Source organism: Aquila chrysaetos, chromosome 10, assembly GCF_900496995.4.
Source record: "Aquila chrysaetos chrysaetos chromosome 10, bAquChr1.4, whole genome shotgun sequence".
In the NCBI taxonomy this organism is placed as follows: Eukaryota; Metazoa; Chordata; class Aves; order Accipitriformes; family Accipitridae; genus Aquila; species Aquila chrysaetos.
In genome coordinates this window covers 40,202,025-40,222,165 of record NC_044013.1, presented here as the reverse complement: position 1 = coordinate 40,222,165, position 20,141 = coordinate 40,202,025, and the positions used below count along the sequence as shown (strand labels likewise).

The following is a 20,141-nucleotide window of genomic DNA, read 5'->3' as shown; positions in this document are numbered from 1 at the left end:
TACTACTTGCTTCTATCATTTTGTTTTATAAAGACGACTGAGAAGATACTTTTTAGTATCACGTAAAACTGGCAATATTCCCCTCTCCGCCATCATCAGGGTCTCACTGCAATACAAGCTTGTAACACTTATTACAGAGAAATTATTACAATAGTTGGCAAATCAAAGGTCAATAGCCCACAGCAGAGGAACAAACTACTGCGTCCCAGGGGCTTAGATTTTAGGAACAGCAGCAGATAAATGCAGTGCCTGAGTACATTAAGTTCTCCAGGATTGTGGTTTTGAAGACATCCCTGAAAGGCACGTCTGTTCCGTTTGAATTTGCACAGAATCTGAAACAGTACAACATGTTTCTGATGCATCTCAGATGTCAACAGTGATGGTCTAGGTTTTTTTGATTATTTTTCAATTTATTTATTTTAAAAGCAATCTTGCTTCTCAGGGCACATAAAGAAAAACACCTCCTACTAACAGGTCTGCAAAACCCACTTTAAGTGGCAAATCATTTTAGATACTCCTGAGCATTAAACAACAACAACAAAAAGGAAAAAAAAAAAAAAGAAAAAAAAAAGACCAACAGCAGTTGCAAATAGTTGCAAAAAGAATAAAATGGGGTCACTTTTGCATTCAGAATTTTGCAGATCTAACCGGCTAGTTTATTTCAGTAATTAAAAGATAGTCAGAGCACTCACCAACAAGGACTTCAACAGCAGCTAAAGAATCATCCTCCCAATCCATTTCTTCTTGTTTTTCCTCAGATCCCTCCTTCAAGTTAGATGTGACAGGATAGAATTGTTTCCATTCACCAATAAGCTTTTTTGTCGATGAATCAGAAAGCTTGAATGACTGCCCTGTGAGCGTGCCATTTAATCCGAAGGGACTTAGAATAACTAAAAAGATAAATAAAAATATGTTGGAGCTTATATTGAACCAAAATTCACTACTCCCCACTGAAATAGCATTACTGTTATTTCAGCCACACCAAATAAACAACTTACCATCAGTAAGTCAGAATGCACCCTAATTACATTTTACTATACTGCACAAGTTGTTGGTAATAGGTACACATTGTTAAATGTATGTGTACTGTAAGAATCAAGGTACCACAATAACAGTTACAAGTTAATCTATTTAAACAAGCAACAGGCAAGTTTTCATCTTGGCTAGCAAGGAGTCTCTAACATACAGGTAGGGTAAAGAAACACTATTTCAAATTCTGACAGAGTTACAGTGTTTCCTCATCCTTTCATCCTGCTTGGTACAGTTACAACAACAATGTATATTGAGGGAAGTAATCTGTTTCATGTTTAGTCTTGTTCACATTAGGAAAGCACAGCTGCTGTTAAATTGCATTCAAAAAAAAGCAAGTTTGGACACTGAGCATTAATAAACAAGGGCAGTGTGTGGTCATGCAGGAGAACTGATTTCTATAGCCAACACAAGTGTGTCTAAGAGAGAATGATCAAACAGCCCACTAACCAGACTCAGGCCCCATCACTCCTTTGTCTTCGAGAGCATACCCTGCATCTGCTGGTGGAACCAAAGGAGTTTACAGGCAATGAAGAGCCAAATAAAAAGGGGTAGGGGGAGTGAATAGGTTAAGTACATTAAGTCAGAAATGGATTTCTAAAAGAGGGGTTGATAAAGATGCATGAAGGTTATAAATACTTTGCTTTTTCAACAAGCTTTAAGTCACCACTAGGACAGTACTTGGAAATTAAGTTTATTTTGTTGTGAAGACAAATTATTTGGCTACATGCCAAGAGATGAATATGGAAATCATCCACCTGCAGAAGAGCTGAGACACACCAACTGGCTTCTGACTATGTCAAGACAGTGGACGTTTGGGGAGAATGCATAATCAATACAAAACAGATAATGCCTCTGCTCCCAGTTCCAGTCTTTGCCAGAAGTCCTCATTCTGAGCAACTCAAAGGATTCATTCATTTTAATACTCGCTACTGACTGGCAAAACCTACCTTGAAAAGGGCTGTTAGACTGCTGGGCGAGAGTGAGGTGTTCTTCACTAAGCAGGTACACGGGCTGATGCTGACTGATTTCCACACTGGTGCAAACATTGCTATCTCCATGCAAGAAGAAGGTGAATGAGCAGGACAAGTGCTCGCTGGGGAAAGAGAAGTGGGGAGGGTGCGGGGCGTGGAGGGGAGAGAAAGAAAAATTCCTAAGTGTAGAGCTTAAAATAAGTTAATGGCATTCTCACTAGTTTGAAGGCATTTCCTCCCAAAATATTCATTAATCAAAAATTCCTTCTATCTAAGTAGCAAGAAAATGCTAAATACATGTTCCCATGGAGCATTTACAAAGCATTCCATCATTAAGGACAAAACCAAAGATCAATCAGTTAGAAAACAACAAGACACTAAGTTTTCAATCTCTTTAGACTGACACTTTACATTTTGAGGTCTGGATGAAATTTAAAAACACCACTTTTTTGCAAGACAAAGAAAACTGTAGCTTAATACTTTTATATCTTACATATTTATTTAAAAATCTATAAAAATATTTCTGAACATATATTAATTTTAGTGAGGTCATATCTAGGTTCTCCTGTCACAGATCCACTAAGCAGAATTTATATTTTAAGATTTATATTTAATATGAGCCAACAAGTCACTTTAAAAGCAGGAAGAAGAACGCCAGCAGCTTTGAGAAGTGTTTTGTTTGTTTTTTAAAATTGAATCTTATCTTCATGCTCCTGAAGCCAATCAAGTAACTAAAAATGAAATCCCATACCTACACACAAAAGGGAAGATACAATCAATTAAAAAAACCCCAAAGCTTAAGTCATTGTTAAAGTCATTAAAGCAAGTATCAATGTATACTATCTAGATGCTTCACTGATAGCTTCTCTCAGTCCAGAGTGTTTTAGAAAAAAAAAATTTTCTTTAGAAAAGAAAAACGCCCCAACAATAAACATCTCCTTCATATAACTCTGAATTAAATGCTGTTTTCACAGTGCTGTACATAGTTACCAGTCAGCAACTCCATGAAATCTTCTACCTCCCAAGATCATGCTTCAGAGACTTTCCAATTTTTTGCAGCTTTGCTAGTTGTTGTTTTGTTATGAAAATATAGATAAACCCCTGCAAGTACAACTATCAAAATATTTTATGTTGCATCCAAATAAATTCAGTGGTTTATGTGAAATATATTCTACCAATTTTAATTAAAGGGCAGGAATAGAGCAGGAAGGCCAAAAAAGCAGATCCCTGCCAGGATGCTGCAGAAGTGGTACATCTTCATACCCAGTTCCATCTGAAAAAACTTTTTTTTTTTTTTCTTTCTAAAGAAGTTGTACAGGCACAGCAATTTTCAGTTATATTAGCTACAAGTTATCTCAAGTGCCTGCCAGACTAATACACTCCCATAGGAAAAGAACAGATGGTTAAAAGCAAGAAGATGCTATTCACATTGGACATTAAATTAGGTCCACCATCTCAGTAACAAAGAATGAAAGTCAAGGAGAACCTTAAAAGTACTTCATAAACTACTGAACAGAAAATAAGTCCTTCTCTGACAGGAGGGTAGCATCAAGAACCTGCTCAGTCTTAGGAAAAAAAAAAAAAAAAAAGAAACAAGCCAAGGGAAACAGACTAAATCAAAGTCAGTCAAAATAGCAGATACTAGGGCATTTTTTACAAGGTCAGATGGAAAAAGACACTCCATGAAGTACCGTAGCCTAAAAAGACTGTATGAACGCAACACCCCCCAAACAACATTTCCCCCCAAAATAAAATTAGACCAAATCAACTAATGCCCAGGATCGCATGCATGCTCTCTGACCTCATGAAATGCTTGCATTTCTTAGTCTACAGCTTGAGAACACAAAGCAAGTTTTGCGTTCCTGAAAAAGATATAAACGGAGCTCCAGGGCATGAAGAACTGACAAACTCCAAGCATCTGAGCAACCTATTAATATGCAACCTCTACAGAGGTTGCGTTTTAACCAGCCACCACTAGATACATCTTTAGCATCATTTCCAAGATGTTTCTTTCCTCCACCAGCAGGTAGATGGTGGGATGGTAAACAGTAATGAAAAAAAAAAAAGTTTCTGGAATTGGCATAATCTGTTCAATCTATGAAAACAGAGATAAATCAGTTCACCGAGTCTCACCCCAAAGACTCAAACAGCAACCACCAGGGTAGTCACTACGATGAGAAGAAAGAAGGCTACAGTGTTAAATACATGGCTTTGCCTAACAGCAGATTTAAAATTAGGGACCTAAAACTTCAAGGATGAGAGAACCCACAAACCGTTCAAGGAGGAACAGGAAACGCAGCACATTTTTTATTACAGTAACTTAAAGCAGGCCACGAAGTGAACTCAGGAACTGCTCTAAGTGGCTAGCCTTGACTGAAGCATAACAGTTTTCAAGGTGCATCAAGTCTGCAGTGGTATGCTGATCTGCTGTTCCATTTTAACTGTGTTTTAGGAATAAAAAAAGCCAGGATTCAGCCATCCGAGTGAATTACCACTATTCATTGAATGCTACGTAGCACAACTGTTTCAGTAATCCAACTCTGGACAGAATACTCCCTGCAGATAAGTAACATACTGCTCAGGAATCCCAGTAAAGTTAGTTTCCAGAATGCAGTGATGATGGAGCTAAGCATCTTGTTGACGATTTCAAGTTCAAGTGAAGTCACATGGTTAGCAAACACCACTAAATTCCTATATGGAAATCTGATTAAACTTTAATCCTTATGCAAACAGTTGAAGACTGATTTTCAAGTTTTATTTTATTTTAAAATCATATTGGATGGTTTAAGGTGAAAGAGTGGATAGTGTTCTTGGTTCTGAGTGACAGATAACAATTTAGAAGCTTGGCAAAGTTTAAAAATAAAAGCACATATTCTTTAAATACACTTTAAAATGCAATTAAGCCACGTCTCCTGTAAACACATTATTACACAGATAAAGGGCAGACAATTGTAGCATAATCTGATGGAATTCAAATAAACCAAGACAAAGAGAATCATCAGCATGATAACAGAAGCATTTCAATTCATTACACTGCAAAACTAGTCCTAAGAAGTAGCAGGGAAAATTCAAGGTCATCATGTAAAAGCAAAATCCAAAAAAAACCCAAACAAAAAAAACCCCAAATGAGGACTCTTTTCTCCCCCCACTCAGCAGGGGAGAAGTTTCCAACAAAATAATAAGGTAAGAGAGTAGCCATTATTGTCACTGACACCATTCAACCAGCTTTGGCATGCAAGCTGCCGGCACACTACTTGTACAGCAGGGAGAGCAGATCTGCTATGATACAATTCATTCTAGAAAACCGAAACATTATAAAATTTTCACTAATTCTGCCTATAAATTTAAGTGTTAAACAGCAAAATGATGCAACCACCTCGGGTATTTGTTTCAGTACTTTCAGAGGTGCAGCAAAGTCATTTTAGCACAATAGAATAATATTGTTTCACAGTAGAAATACATAGTAAAAACAGTGCTGTCCTTAAACTCAAGCTAAGGGAAAGATTTCCACATGGTGCACAAAGTATCTCCTGAAAACACCAGTCGTCTTTAAACTAAAGGTTAACATGAAAGGCAAAACTAACACTTTATGTACTCAAACAGCATTAAATTTCTTCCTAGCTAGTCATGCTCAGAAACTGTTTCTTCGCATTTAACATCACCATTTCTGTTAGGTCACAAAACTTCAGGAAATACCAATGTATGTGAAATAATCACAAGAAGTACAATGAAGAATCCTAATTAAAAACAAAAAACAAAAAACAAAAAAACAAAAAACCAAAAAAAAAACCAAAAGAAAAAAAAAACAAAAAACAAACAAACAACAAAAAACCAAAACCAAAAACCAAAACCATACTGAAGCTCTTTGCAAGGGGAGCAGAAAAAAGGAGGAAGGAAAACAAAGAACCAGAGCTTTAAGTTACTGGATGCCCCTACATACACTGTTTTACAGACTTAGCAAGAAACTCTATAAACATGCATGCTTAGTATTTTTTTTTTTTAATTAATACATTTGTACATTCTCAATTTCCTTATGTTACCAGAGACTGATTGCTAATACACAATGCCGCCTCAACCTCAGCTTAGGAGGAATCTTCTCAAACCTTACCATAACCTATTAAAAAAAAAAAAAAAAAAAAAAAAAAAAATCCCTCCACCATTTCTCTAAGTCTTTCTCTCCTATTCTCAATAACTCACCTCAGAGCCAAAAATCCTAAACAAGGAAAAAAATTTACCTACTTATCACTTTGGGGTAAACAGGCAAATTACTTTCATAATTCAGCCAAGGACACAATAACAGAAAGCAAGCTGGTGGTTTCCTGCCTGCTAACACAGAGTTCATCCTATGCTTTTATTTGCAGACTTTTTTTTTTTTTTTTTAAGTAGCTCAGAAGATCACTAGATAATTTGTGCAGAGCATCTCATGACTGAAATGTAAAAAATATACCTATAGCTCAATGCTCAGAACTTTTGTCCTGCACGCAGAGAGAATCAGTGAAGTCCTTAAGGTGCAGATACAGAAGAAAAAAAAAAAAAAGCTTGTTTTAAAGCTAGTATTGACATCCCCCTCGTCCCCCCCCCCCCTTTTTTTTGTACTTTTACAATTATGATCAGGTATTAGTGTATGTGCATACATAAGATGTAAGAGCAGAGGACAGAATTTTATCAGAAAATTCTGAAAACAAAATCCTAGTCCTCCCAAAACCCTCATTTTCTTGCCTGACCCTGAATTACTCCATTAATATTTCTAATATTTCTAATTAACTTAATAAGTCCTAATCACAGACCTTAAATATCAATAATCCAGTTTCCAAATGATCTCTGAACACAGATGTTATGAACTGTCATCAGAACGAGCATTCTTTACGATTTTTTGATCTAAACGCACCAGAATTCAGTCAGAATGAGTTCCAATACTGAAAGCAACTTTAAAAATAAAATAAAATCAAATTAAAAAAAAAAAAAGACACTCATTGGAAGTAATGCTATTTTAAGTAGCCTTCAGTCCTCACCTATGCTCCATTAAAATACATTTGTATAAAAAACATTTTTGATTCCCCCATGCTCCCTCTTCACTGTAGTCATATAAAACAAAGATGTTTTCGTTTCAGAGACAAAGGATTATGATTCTATGTGAAAAGAAACAGAAACTGATGTTGACAATTTCAATATAATTTCTACTTCTACCTTTTTAAGAGAAACTGAAGGGTAGGAGGGGAAAAGCACACTAAAATTTACATATACATGAGGTTTCTACATCTCCATTAGCAAATCTGAAAATACCTTCTTGATAAGAAGGTAATTAGGTCTGTTTTTCTCCTCCACATTAGTACTTACATAGAGCTTTGTATCTTCAAAGTGCTTCACAAACATTAGCTGCATTAGAACCTCACTAATCCACACTTCACTAGATTGCATACTTCCAATCAGCACCACACTACAGCTGAAAGGCAAGGAGACTGCAACATCAGAAGCAACAAGGAAATCTCCAACTAAAACACCCTATAGTACATTCAATAGTAAATTCAAAAAAGCATCCAAATGTTTCAACTGAAAGAGAGGATTTTGTTTGTTTGTTTGTTTTATAATTACCATCTCATATTTTCCTAGATTGTCTTCGTAAATTACTTCTGAGTTGAACCAAGATTGGCTTACCAAGTCAAAGCACTGCCAACCCTGCCAAAATATTTACTGTATCCTTATGAACCATGTACTTTCTACTGCCATTTCCTAGATGAGGAAAATGGACATTACAAAGCAAGATTACTGTCCCAGAACTAGTGGCTGTCACAATTAGGATTTTACTATTTCCCTTTCAATGGGGTAGAACACACCTTGTTTAGAAGCACAAACACATCAGCTACAGTTTTAAGTCTCTAATTACCATGCATCAGTATTTCAGACTGTTATAAAATATTTGCCAAAAATTGGTACATACTGGCCAGCACCCAGAATCCTTCAGGGCATTTTGACCAAGAATCAATATATCATGACTGGCTGACAACAATTATCAGCGGCAGCAATAGAGCTGAGAGTTCCCAGCTGATGCATCATAGCTGCCCAAATAGAAGTATCTCCAAATAGTCATTCTTCATTACAGACTACTTTGGTATGCCACTTAAATAAATTTAAAGTATCAAAGAAGTTCCTTTTTAAAAAAGGTGACAGTTGCCTATAGTAAATTCTTGGGCTGGAGAACACCGTCTTACAATTAAATAGGGTCTTTTGGAAATAAAAATTGAAACAGAACAGAAGTTTCAAGGTGACACACACCCACACCCACCATGAAGCCCTAAGACCCTTCATATTCAGTCATTTGTTTGTTGCTTTTTCTTTTTCCTTTAACCAGGTTGAGAGACAACATTATAGCAACCAGCATAGGATAGAAAACAAAACATAACTGCCAAAGAATAAGTCTTAGAGAAATTACATACCTGACCACATGCTCAACATGCACTACATCGTCCTCTATTCTATGATAGATTACACTATACGCTTTGTTCTTTGTCAGGCAACCCTCTAGGGCTTTTCATCATGGAGAAGAAAGAGTGAAGCTGCCAAGCCACTTGAGGCTTTCTGAGCTAACAGAAGAAAAGCAGAAGCAAGTCCCTCAAGAAAACCCATCTACCACCTTTTTCTTTGTAAGTGCTTGTTCAGAATAGTTCTTTGTGACTATATACATCTTCCAGGTATAGCCACAACACCGCAATGCACTAATGAAGAAAAAATTTCTATACAGCCGCCTTCACACCTATGCTGCTTCAACAACCAATCTTATTTTAAACATGGCATCTTTAATTTCCACTCACCATCCATAAACCTGAATTACGAAACTCCACAACCTTAATTCAGATTATAAAGGAGCAGGAAGTTAAGTAGGCATTTGCTGTAATAAGCAAAATATGAAATAAGTAAAATACTAAAATCAGATTGTTATATTAATGCAGTACCAAAAATAATTGCCAGGAAAAACATTTGAGTTTTCTTGACTTAAGAAATGAAAGAGAAAGAAAAAAAAAAAACCACAACAAACCACAAGCCAAGTACACAAATTGTTTCAATTACTAAATCAAAGCTTTCTTTGGTTTTGTTTTAGTTATTTCGGGGGGGGGGGGTTTGCTTTTTAAGCACTGGGGGCTGAGGGAAATAGAGGATAAGAGAAATTAGTTCCTAGTTCTCTAGGAAGGGCATGCTATCATACATACTCATTACATTGCAGTACTACTTTTTATGATAAGAGTTTGAATCATCATTAATCAATTCACAAACATGCCTTTCTTGCCCTTGGCTACAAGTTCCTCTAACATCAGAGTTTGTATCAGCCCCATCACAAGATCTGCACTTCAAGCAGACTCAGTGGCATTAATATCCTTAATGTGAAAATGCAAAGAAATCTAAACAAATGCACATCTAGCAAGTTACATATTCTGTATCTTAACATGAAGTAATAAGATCTCAAAATACAGAACATTCTTTAACTACTGACAAAAAGATGGAACAGCAGACATTCTTCTAAGCATCTCTGAGTAACTCCCTATGGTCATGAAGGTAAATATAGCAGAAAGCTGATTTTGATGATAACACAAAGCTAAAAACATAGCTAATAGCAAAGTAGAAAAAAATCTTCCAGTTCAAAGCACATCATTAATGACTACTGTCAAAAGGCTCTCCAAAATATTTTTCACATAGCTGAGAATGTTTTTATTTGAGTTAGACCTGCGAGTTAAAAATATTTATTTATTCCATAAACAAGTTAGGTGCACTAAAACAAATACAAATGTAGCAAGTGACCTGTATTCCAGAATAAATCATATTCACCTTAAAGATTTCCACATTTTTAAATTAACTTCATTATTAATGAGCTTAGCTTCATCCCAATAAAAACAAGGTTGAAACAAAAAACAATTTTATTTTTGTACACTAAAACTATAGCATGACATCTTACAAAGAAGCAGAACTGATTTTTTCAGAATGCAACTAGAAGTTTATATATACACAAATACATTTTAAAAGTATATATTTCTCCAGATACAACAACTATAAGCAATACTACAAAAGGAGTTTACACATATTCCTGTATTTCAGAACTTAAATGAGACTAATAAACCTGTCGTCTTGTATTTTAGCATCCTTTAATTATTGAGGATGCAAATCTCAGTTACCTGAACTTGAGCTTTCACAATGAAATATAGGTGTGCTATAAAGAATAAGAATCCTGAACATATTTGGAGAATGGATAATAGCTAGACATTACTCTATTTCAAAGACAGCGTAACAGCTTTCAATGTATTGCTCTTTCCCATTCTGAAACATTTACAAACATCTTGTTAAGCCAGATTTTTTCAAAGTTCAAAATTGAAATGCATTATAAAATTTTCATTTAACAAAATCTGAAGTATCTGTATGGTTTTTGTACTATCTTATTGTTCAGTGAACAAAAAGAGCATAGATTTATTGTTGAAACCTAAAAACCAAGAGCCATATCATTTTTCATTTTTTCTGATGAACCAACTACCACTGTAACTTAAGCTAAATAAGAGAAAACTGGTTTGTGATGTAAAGTGCTAAATTTGTCTGCTTGTAGTCTCTGTAGCAACCCAATATTCCAAAGAGACAATCATGTGATCAATGCTCTCAGCTCCTGCTGTTTATCCTGCACTGTCCTACTTACAGCAGCTCTCAATTCCAGCTGTCTACAGTAAAAGGAAAAACATCACCTGCTCTCCTGCCGGTACACGATGCCAGAACAGCCTCATTAGAGCTGTTGTAAAAAAATGTTGACATTGTTTGATTTAAAGATTAAGACAGGGAGGAAATTTACACTGCAAAAAGAGTTGAGCAGACTCAATAGAAAATACTCCAACAGTATCAAGGAAGAGCCCTGTAGTTTCAGCTATTAAGGTTTCATTAAATATATAGAAATAAATGCAAAACCTGTGGCTACACATTGCTCTTGTATAGTTAACTCTCTCAAGTATGAAGAGGTTTTTGAGATTTAGCACCCAGAAATCTCCTCATTCTGTTCCTTAATAATAATTCACAGCATCATTCTAGAGGGATCAAGAAGCAAACCACTCCGTTCCCCTGGAAAGGGGACCCATGGGAAACAGGTAGCCAAACAAAGGGGGAGAAGGCAGAAGTGTGGGGTCAGGACCAAAAGCATAGCATTCCCTTTGTCTTAAGGGCAGCGAAGACCAAAGAGACCACAGCTGATCTCATTCATGCTGTTACATTACCAATCCAAACATTTCTGAAGTAGGCAGCAAGATCATTTTCATGGCCCAAGTGAAAAAAAAAAAACCAACAAAAAAAAAAACCACCCCCCCCTGCAGCCACAGCCATTCATTACTGCAGATCTGCCAACACACTTGCACCAAACTCAGGAATCACTCCATTGTGGCTAGTTTTACCTCTTCCTCCTGGCAAGATGAGGCAACCCCCCCCCCCCCAATATATATTCAGAACTATGATAAGCACACCTTCAAATCAAGATAACTACATGTACAAAGGCTTATAATAAAACCAAATTTATATCTAGAATATTTTTCAGCAGTCATTTCCCATGAAGTCATATACTTATTATTTACATCAGGTAGCTAAAATAGTATTTCCAGGAAAAAATAAAAGAACAGTGGGCTGACATTTTAAAGTCCTGCATTCAGACTAATGTTAAACAGCATTACTTGTGAAACCTGTGCAGCAAGTTTCATTTTGTAAGCTATGATAAGCTTATCACTTATGATTTTCCAAGTGGGTTTTGGGGTGGTTTGGTTGGTTTTTTATTATTTATTTTGGGTGTGTGGTGGGTTTTTCTGGGGTTTTTTTTTGTGTTTTGCTTTTTAAATGAACTTGTCAGGCACAAGTTCTGGTTTGCCACCCACTGCAATTGGTTACATTAGCTCCTATTTACATGGAAAAAACCAAAACAACCATACAAGTAGTATAGTAGCTTTTAGTAATCTAGATTTTCAAGTGTCTATCAGATCCTCCCACAAAATCAGGATTACTCAATTATTTGCTTACTAATATTTCAATTGTGTCTAGCAAGTTGTACTTATTACCAAAACTTCACAAGATATCCTCCACATAAGCACTTGATACTTTTGTTTCATTAGGAGTATCAGATTTAATCTTCATTAAGGAACTGTATCTAAAATAGTGTTTAACCTGACAAGTTTCCTAATCATATTTATTACAGGTATACACTACTATTTTCGCATCCAGTTGGCAAGAGGAAAAGTCTCAGCCAAAGGCTGTTATTTGAGCAGTCTAACCAGAAAAGGTAGACACACAATCAGATGCACCAGATCACAAATTCCATCTCACACATTTATAGGGTGGATTTTTGAATAAAGGATATACAACTGTATTTCTGAACGTGGCAATAACAACACAATAGGTTGGAAAGGAGAAAAGAGAATGACATTCCTATTTGTCAAACTTTGTAATTTAATATGCAGTCATTTAAACCACATTATTGAGCTTCTGTAATCTACCTTGCCTTAAGTGACCGAAAAAGGTTGTGACCAATAACGGGGCAATGATTTTTTTTTTTTTTTCCTGTTTGGTTACAACTATGACCATTAGCAAAACCTTCTCTTTAGTCTTTTATTCTACTGTTGTTCTCCTGCTGACCCCCATTACCCATTCCTGAAAACTGAAAATTGCCTACTTACAAACAAGCAACGACAAAAAACCCACCACACACACTTCAGGGAGTTAGCTACTCCATTCCTACCCTATCTATAAACAGAAGTGGAACTAGCATACTTGAAAACCTCAGACAGTTTCCTCAGGCATGGTAATCATGACTTGTTCTAACAGATCAAATTTCACCAAATACATGACTGTCTCACTTCTCTCAATGCTGGTTTTAGACTGGGGAGAGGTAGGGGGAGGGAGGGAAGAACAGGTCATGGTTATTACCTTGCAGCCTTGTCAACATGCAGCATGTGACTGCATAATGCAAACATCTGAGGTTTTTACTTTTTCCGTAGCAAAATTTTTAAGAGATATTAAACAATAATATGATGTTAGCTTACTAAAGTTAGTTTGTTTGTTTGAGGAGTCACATGATTAAATGTAATTAAACAGTGAACACTTAAAACTATCTAATTCTTACTTTCTTGGTCATCTATTCACATGCCACAATGGCATCAGTTTATGAACATTAAGGACTGTTCTTTTAAAATTAAAACATATGCAACACAATGATGAAAGGGATTTTTTTTTTCTTTTAATATAACCTTATACAAGGAGGAAAAATAACAGCAACAGACAGGAAGCCACAGCTGCCTGAGGATCTGTCATCACAGCCAAACACCTATTAGAAATCACAGCCTTATGCCTGTTGCACTAGCATATACATACAAAAAGTGCAACACAACTGACTTCTATTGTTTGGAGACCAAATAACAGAAAATCTCACATTCTGGAACCACATGCTTTCAAACAGCACTCAGAAAAATCCAGATCGGATCAGCTTCAAATGAAATAAATAGCTCTATTTGCACATCCTTCGAAGAGAAGGAAAGAGAAAAAGCGGGACTAACGTCCTGCACATCGCTCAACCATAGCTCCAGAAAGCACATGTTAAGAAGTTACCTCCACCACCAAGAGCACCGATTACTCAGTCTCTAATGAAAGTCTTTGAAACTAAAGATTGCCAGCAAGAACAACCGACCTTATCAAAACCTGTAGTTACAATACACAGGGAACAAGTATATATAGCGGCCAGCCAAGCCCCGAAGTGCAGGGTAGTATAAACTATGTTCTGAAGCAGACTGGTGGCAGACTTCATAACCCCAGTATACTAGGTGCCTCTAAATTATATAGGCACGTGAATTCTATACTGGGGGTTTCTTAATGTTAATGCAAAGAACAGTTCCAAAGAAAGCAAAGCATATGTAGCAACACAGGATGAAGTAGGAAATAAAGATAACAGTAACAAGGTCTGAAATGAAGCAAGACAACACTCATGCAGGGATACCGGGGCAAAACATTCTTATTTTTGGGTACACACAATTTCTTCCTCCATTTCTCCCACTATTCAACGTTTTCTAAGAAGGAAAGGATGAATAAGAATATACCAACACCGTCACATATAACTTTTTTCTTCCTTAAGAATGAGATATACTTTTAATCAACACAAGCAATACAGAGAAGTAATTACAACCTTCCTGAACAGAAATGCTTTATTCCCCATGACAGATGCAATACCTGCCACATTTATCTGTGGCCACTTTTGCATAGGAGAAGCACTACTTTTTGGGGTGATACATATATTTCTAACAAAGGAGGAAACAGAAAGCCTTCCAAAAAAGACTCTATTCTTCCTACATCAAGCAGCTAGTATGACATGCTTTTGAGAATATCATTATGAATACTACTATTCCTATTACTTGAAAGATGATAAAAATGCCCAAAAGACAAAAATATAGCTTCAAAACCATTCTGATCCTTAAGGTATGTGCATCCATTATCATGAAAAGAAGAATAGCTTTGTGGGGAGGGGTTGGTGGTGGTTTGTTTTGATTTTTTAATTAAGCCAGCCACATCTACAAAAAAAAAAAAAAAAGAAAAAAAAAAAGAAGATAAACTTAGCATAGGTCTTGCTGATTAAATGGATGCTAAGGAAGGAAAAATATGCCAAAGTTGTCTAGAACAAAAACTAAACCTTAGTACCAGTTGTCTGGTAGGAAACATATTAGCACCCCAGGTACAACATTCACAGCATTTTCTAGGCAGGCTGCAAGTCCTTTTATGTTGAGTTTGCTGCAGTGTCATGCTTAACATTTGATAAGACAGAAACGTCCCCTTTGACTAGAAGAGTATTCCAATTTATACAAGAGAGCAAAATCCACTCAAACCATTCCACTTGACATTTCCTCCTCAATCACAGAGCGACACACCTTCCAGCTACAGAGGTAGTATCACAAAGCACCTATTTCAATCATTTGGGTTTCTCCCACAGGAAGTTGCTGGGAGCAGCAGAGGCCTGAATTGATACCTCTGAACAGTTCAGCCTAGCTTCCCAGAGAATATAGATTATCCAAATTCTAGGTATTCCTAGAAGGGATGAGCCAAACATGCCATGAGTATGCACATCTGTTAACCATGCCCCTCGCTTTATTTCATAAAAGCCAGTACTCAGAATATCACATGGTATTGAGCTATCTGATACAAAACACTGAGATTTCTCTACAGTGAAGTTGTCTTACACAGATCTAATCTTTCTACATATTTTTGCAGTGGTTCTGGACTACTTATGATGGAGTTGTTGTGTGGGTAAGCACACAATTCCTTCAGTTATTTTCATCAAGCATGCTGACCTTCTGACCTTCTTAAAAAAAAAGAATCAGTCTCCAAATTAAACAAACACTGCTATTTTATTTTAAAAGCTTTCATCAGCTTTTGCAGCTGCTGCAGAGAGCTTTATAGAATTACTGTAAGAGATGCCATGCCATAACTAATGTTAGTTTCAAATGGCAATTTGGAAAACCAGTTCCTCAAATGAGGGAAGCCCAGACTGTGCCAAGACAATATTGGCCTAAATAGTTAAAAGTAAACTCTTTACTATCAATTTATAGCAACAACACAAGAAGAAATGCATGGACAAGGACACCCCAGAGAGGAAACATTTGCCCCGACCAGGGTGGAGAAAAAGATGCCTAGAACTAAAGGATAAATTTATACATAAATTAAAAGCAGCAGTTCACAACTACTAATAGAAACACACACAAAACATGTGCTTCTGCTTCTTTTGCTACAGAACAGCTCTAATTTTCTTTCAAGTTTAAATTTATTGCAGAAGATGCCAACAATGGCCAACTCCACACCCAAAAAGCCAAGCCACTGATCTCAAAATTTCCTGCATGCAAGATTTAACACATACATATACACACACAAAAAATACTCCACACACAAAAAACCCCATCGTCTAAGCTTTAAATTACTTTGGATTTTAAAAGCTGATTTGGGAACAGAGATTAAACTTGTTCCAGCTAACCTAGTTTTTATTCATTTCATTATTTATTGCTAGGCAACACAGACCGTGTCAAACCACGTTAGAACCATGAGAAGAAGTCCTTCCAATTCAGATCAAAAATTCTCCTCTTGCCCTCCTCCCCCTCAGTGTGGAGGCCACATGTAGTCTTTTAACACCAGTGTTCCCAGACAACCTTCTTTCTGGCCAGGAGCTGACATTTCAAACTCTCTTCTCAACACCTCCCATAAGACACAATTTATTCAAACCTCATGTGGTGCCTGTAAATAGCTCTCTAGATCCCGCTTGCTCAAAGAGCGAGTCTTGGTATTTACAATCAGAATTAGTCCTAGACACTATACTGGCAAGTCCAAAGAGCAGGTATCTCTTCCCACAGTTATCCTTTTCTTCCTTTCCAGAAGACTAGCTTCTTTTCCAGCATCCCTATTGTCCATGGTCTGTATATGAGTACCAGTACAGAAGAGACTGCCTACTACCTTTCGTATTACTTCCTTTCACCATAAGGAAGTTTTGAAGAACTCCAAAAAGGCAGAAAACCAAGAAAGATCAGAGATCCAGGTTCCCAAACAAACTATAAAGAGTGCTCTTAATTAAATGTTTATTCTAGCATGAAGCTTAAATAAACCCTGTAGGTTCTTCAATAAAGCAAAATAAGACATCCTACCTTTTGTTTATAGGTTTTTCATCTTTCTCATAAGGCTTGACAAACCATTTCCCAATGCGTACAAAATTCCGATTCATTAAACACCTCTCCAACAGGTTGTGAACAGCTTTGAAAAGTAGAGTTCGACATTCATAAGAAAGTCCATTCTCCCAAACACCATCTTCCTCTTCTACAAGGCAAAGGAAAAAAAATAAATTAGCATTGAATTCTATCCTATTATTTCATGCACATATCACAATATCCTTTTCTCTCCCACAAGCTTTTAAGACATTCACAGCATACCATGCAACCAAAAAAAGCCTGTAACATTCAGATAATAACTCTACTCACTTTATAATAGTATAACAGCTAAAAGTAATCAGCTATAAAAATATCTCGTCTCCCACAAGAAAAAAAGATTCAACAGCTATTTGTTCACAAAAGGAAACAACTAGCACCAGTAGGTTATATATTTCAGCCTGCAAGATCACTGTATACTGATCTGTCTGCAAGGTGGCTCATGTTTTGGGTAGTCTGAATTACTTATCCTGAAGAGTTAGCTGACAATTATGCTTAAAAATAAATTGCCCAAAGCCAAACTTTCAATATATCCTAGCGTCTTTAGCTACCATTGACTGAGGAAAGCTGGGCACAAATATCATTGAGCAACTGACCCTCAATGTTCAACAATTTGCTAGAGGAAGGCAGCAGGGGGAAAATACCCGGATTCAGAATACTGGTAAGAGCAACCTGATTCTCCCCAGAAGACTCTCACAACTGCCATTTTTCTTTTTAATTCAAAATCAAAAAGAAAGATATTTAAGCAGGCTAGTTCTGCTTTCTGATCTATACATAGAACAGAAGAGAAAAACAGCAAGCAGAAAGACAAAGCCCAGTTCATACTGATAGGATTCTGAAGTGAAACACTGAGATCTAATGTGCCCCACAAATCAGAGTCATGGAATCCAACTTACACAAGCCAAGCTGATCTGCCAAATTGGAAAGCAAGATTCATTACAAGAAGCTGTAATCTATTCAACCACTCTGACTTGTAATCAGTGTTTGAACATAGTTTACAGGCCTTAGAAGTATATGCGCTGGTCCAATGAATTACAATTACATTACACAAGCAAAATGAGGGACATTTGAAAGTTCCTGTAGTATCTCTCAGTATATATGTGATACCATTCATTCCCAGCAACACACTAATATGGTGGATAATATAAGAAAACTCAAGATCTTGTCCTTAAATTACTGGCAATCAGGTCTTATCTTTATGCCTACAATTCCTTGTATATTGTGTTTTATATATATTCTCTAAGGATCTGCTACTGGTCTCCTTGGACTAACCTAGCATAGTTATTCTTATAATGCCATTGCTTTTATACTGCAAGTAGCAGCAGAGACTAGAAGATTGTCTGACATAGATAAGACGACATATTTTTACTTCAGTCTCTGGATAGTCATGGAATAATTTAGGTTGAAAGGGACCTGTGGAGGTCATCTGCTCCAACCCCCACTCAGAGTTCAAAGTTAAAACAGGTTGCTCATATCTCACATTCATTGCCCCTCATGCCTTCTCTGCACACCTCCAAGTTGCGAGGCTTGGGTTCAGGTTTAGTTCCATACAACAGGTCTTACAGTAGTGACCTGTCTGTTCATCTCTCCTTCACAGAGGATTTTGGTTCAAATAGCTTTCCACTGGTTTGCTCGATGGTCAGAAAACCTCAGTAATACAGCCAAGTCCTTGCATTTTAAATCCCCCTTTGAAAAAAGCCCCTTCACCTTTATCTGGAAGCCAGTTACAAGCTTAAAAGGTTGCAATAGTATTAACTAAAGTCTCAATATCCTTAAATTAGAGAGCGTGTAGAAAACCAGACACCAAAGAGTTTATTTAGAAAAAAAGCCTTACAGATTATTACACTAAATATTTAAGACAAAGATGACAGAGAAAGGAATTTCAAGATACTATTGCAACCAGAACATGGCGGCCACATTTGTATCTTGCTAAATGCCACACAAGTAAAAGTACATTTCCACTCAAGATCAGTACTGCAAGTTAAAAGAAAATTACTCCCAGTATCCTTCTCTGAGAGACAGAATAAGAGTAAACAGACCTGCCACATAATTTATAAATGAGGAGATATGCATCATTACAGATGAATCATTACATGAAGTAATTTTCTGGTAAAGACAAGGAAAAGCAAGGAACCACATTTCCTAAATAAGAGACCTGACCATGAGTTTCCCACCCCACCACCCTATTCCAGTTTTGAAGTTCAGCAAAAGCTTGTTTTTAAAAACCATAAAGCTACAAGATAATACAGTAACTCACTAAAGAAACATTGAACAAGAAGCTTGTAACAAAAAGCAACACAGGTCCAAAGTCAAAGGGTATAAAATGTTTGTGACAAGAGGACACATTTTTTTCTCCCCAGCTCAGAGATTTGTAGACATACACAAATGAGCAGCCCTATCCTACAGACAGCTTTGCTGTTCAGCACATACTGCTCAACCAGTGGCAAACAAGCAGCTCAATAGAGCAAACATTAACTACAAAGCTTAATAATATTGGACTTTAACTGCACAATAAACTCCACACCATTTCAAAGGTTAAATAGTTGGTTTCTATATGGCTCTTGTAATTTAAAAAAAATCATTCCAAGAATGCATCCCCTGCATCAATTACCTATTATAAGAGGAAATAGAAAGAGCTATTTCCAGCCTTTATGCCTAATTTTGTTTTGACATATTAGAGTATCAATGAGAAGAAAGATGCTGAAATTGCAGATACTGAAGCGTAATTCAAGGCTTGTATTTTGATGGTCATACTGTGGACACAAAGGAGAGGTTTTGATTTTCTGAAGACACTACAAAGTGCTAGGTATTTCATTTAACATTAATAGTTATGCTCACAACCAAGTTATGAACAAAAGTTTACATGTAAGAACTTGCCACAAGACTGTAATTCTTAAGAGCTCTCCTAGCTGTCTTAGTTTATTGCTGAAACAGAGCGCTCTTAGATGAGCATATTATGTGGGGAAAGTGTAAGGCATTAGATGGAAATTACAATTAAAACTCTAATATTTAAAAAGACAGCATGCTGTAAGCATGCCTGCTGGTCAGGAAGAACGTCTGGTACCCAAAATAAGACCACCTGTTCAAGCTAAAGTGCATCTTGCTATAGAAAGGGAAGGTTAAATAAGATGACAGTTAAAGATATCCTCATTTCTGAACATTATTCAAATTCATGCAAAAAAAATAGCAGTAAGTGTTCTGTGTCTTTTTGAAGTCTATTTAGTCACTCCCCCCCTCCCCCCTTTTTTTAGAGTGGAGGATGGAAGGAGAGAAACATGACATCTGCTCACATCTCCCAACTACTTTTCTTCTTCTTTCAAATTGTTGTCTCTCAACATGATAAAAGTCCTCCTACTTAATAGAAATTGTACAAAGTAAACCATTTTTAAAAAGGGAGGGGGAGAAGAGGCAC

The 20,141-nt window shown here is 36.5% G+C and overlaps 1 protein-coding gene across 1 annotated transcript in view; it reads right to left on the bottom strand.

Annotated features, from left to right (window-relative positions):
* Window positions 1–20,141, bottom strand: part of MED13 (mediator complex subunit 13) — a 60,043-nt gene that overhangs the window by 29,524 nt on the left and 10,378 nt on the right. The window contains exons 3-5 of the mRNA XM_030027187.2: window positions 16,673–16,841; window positions 1,980–2,125; window positions 693–890 (exon numbers count right to left, since the gene is read on the bottom strand). Of these exons, the coding sequence (XP_029883047.1) occupies window positions 693–890; window positions 1,980–2,125; window positions 16,673–16,841 (513 nt within the window). The remainder of the gene's footprint in view (window positions 1–692; window positions 891–1,979; window positions 2,126–16,672; window positions 16,842–20,141) is intronic.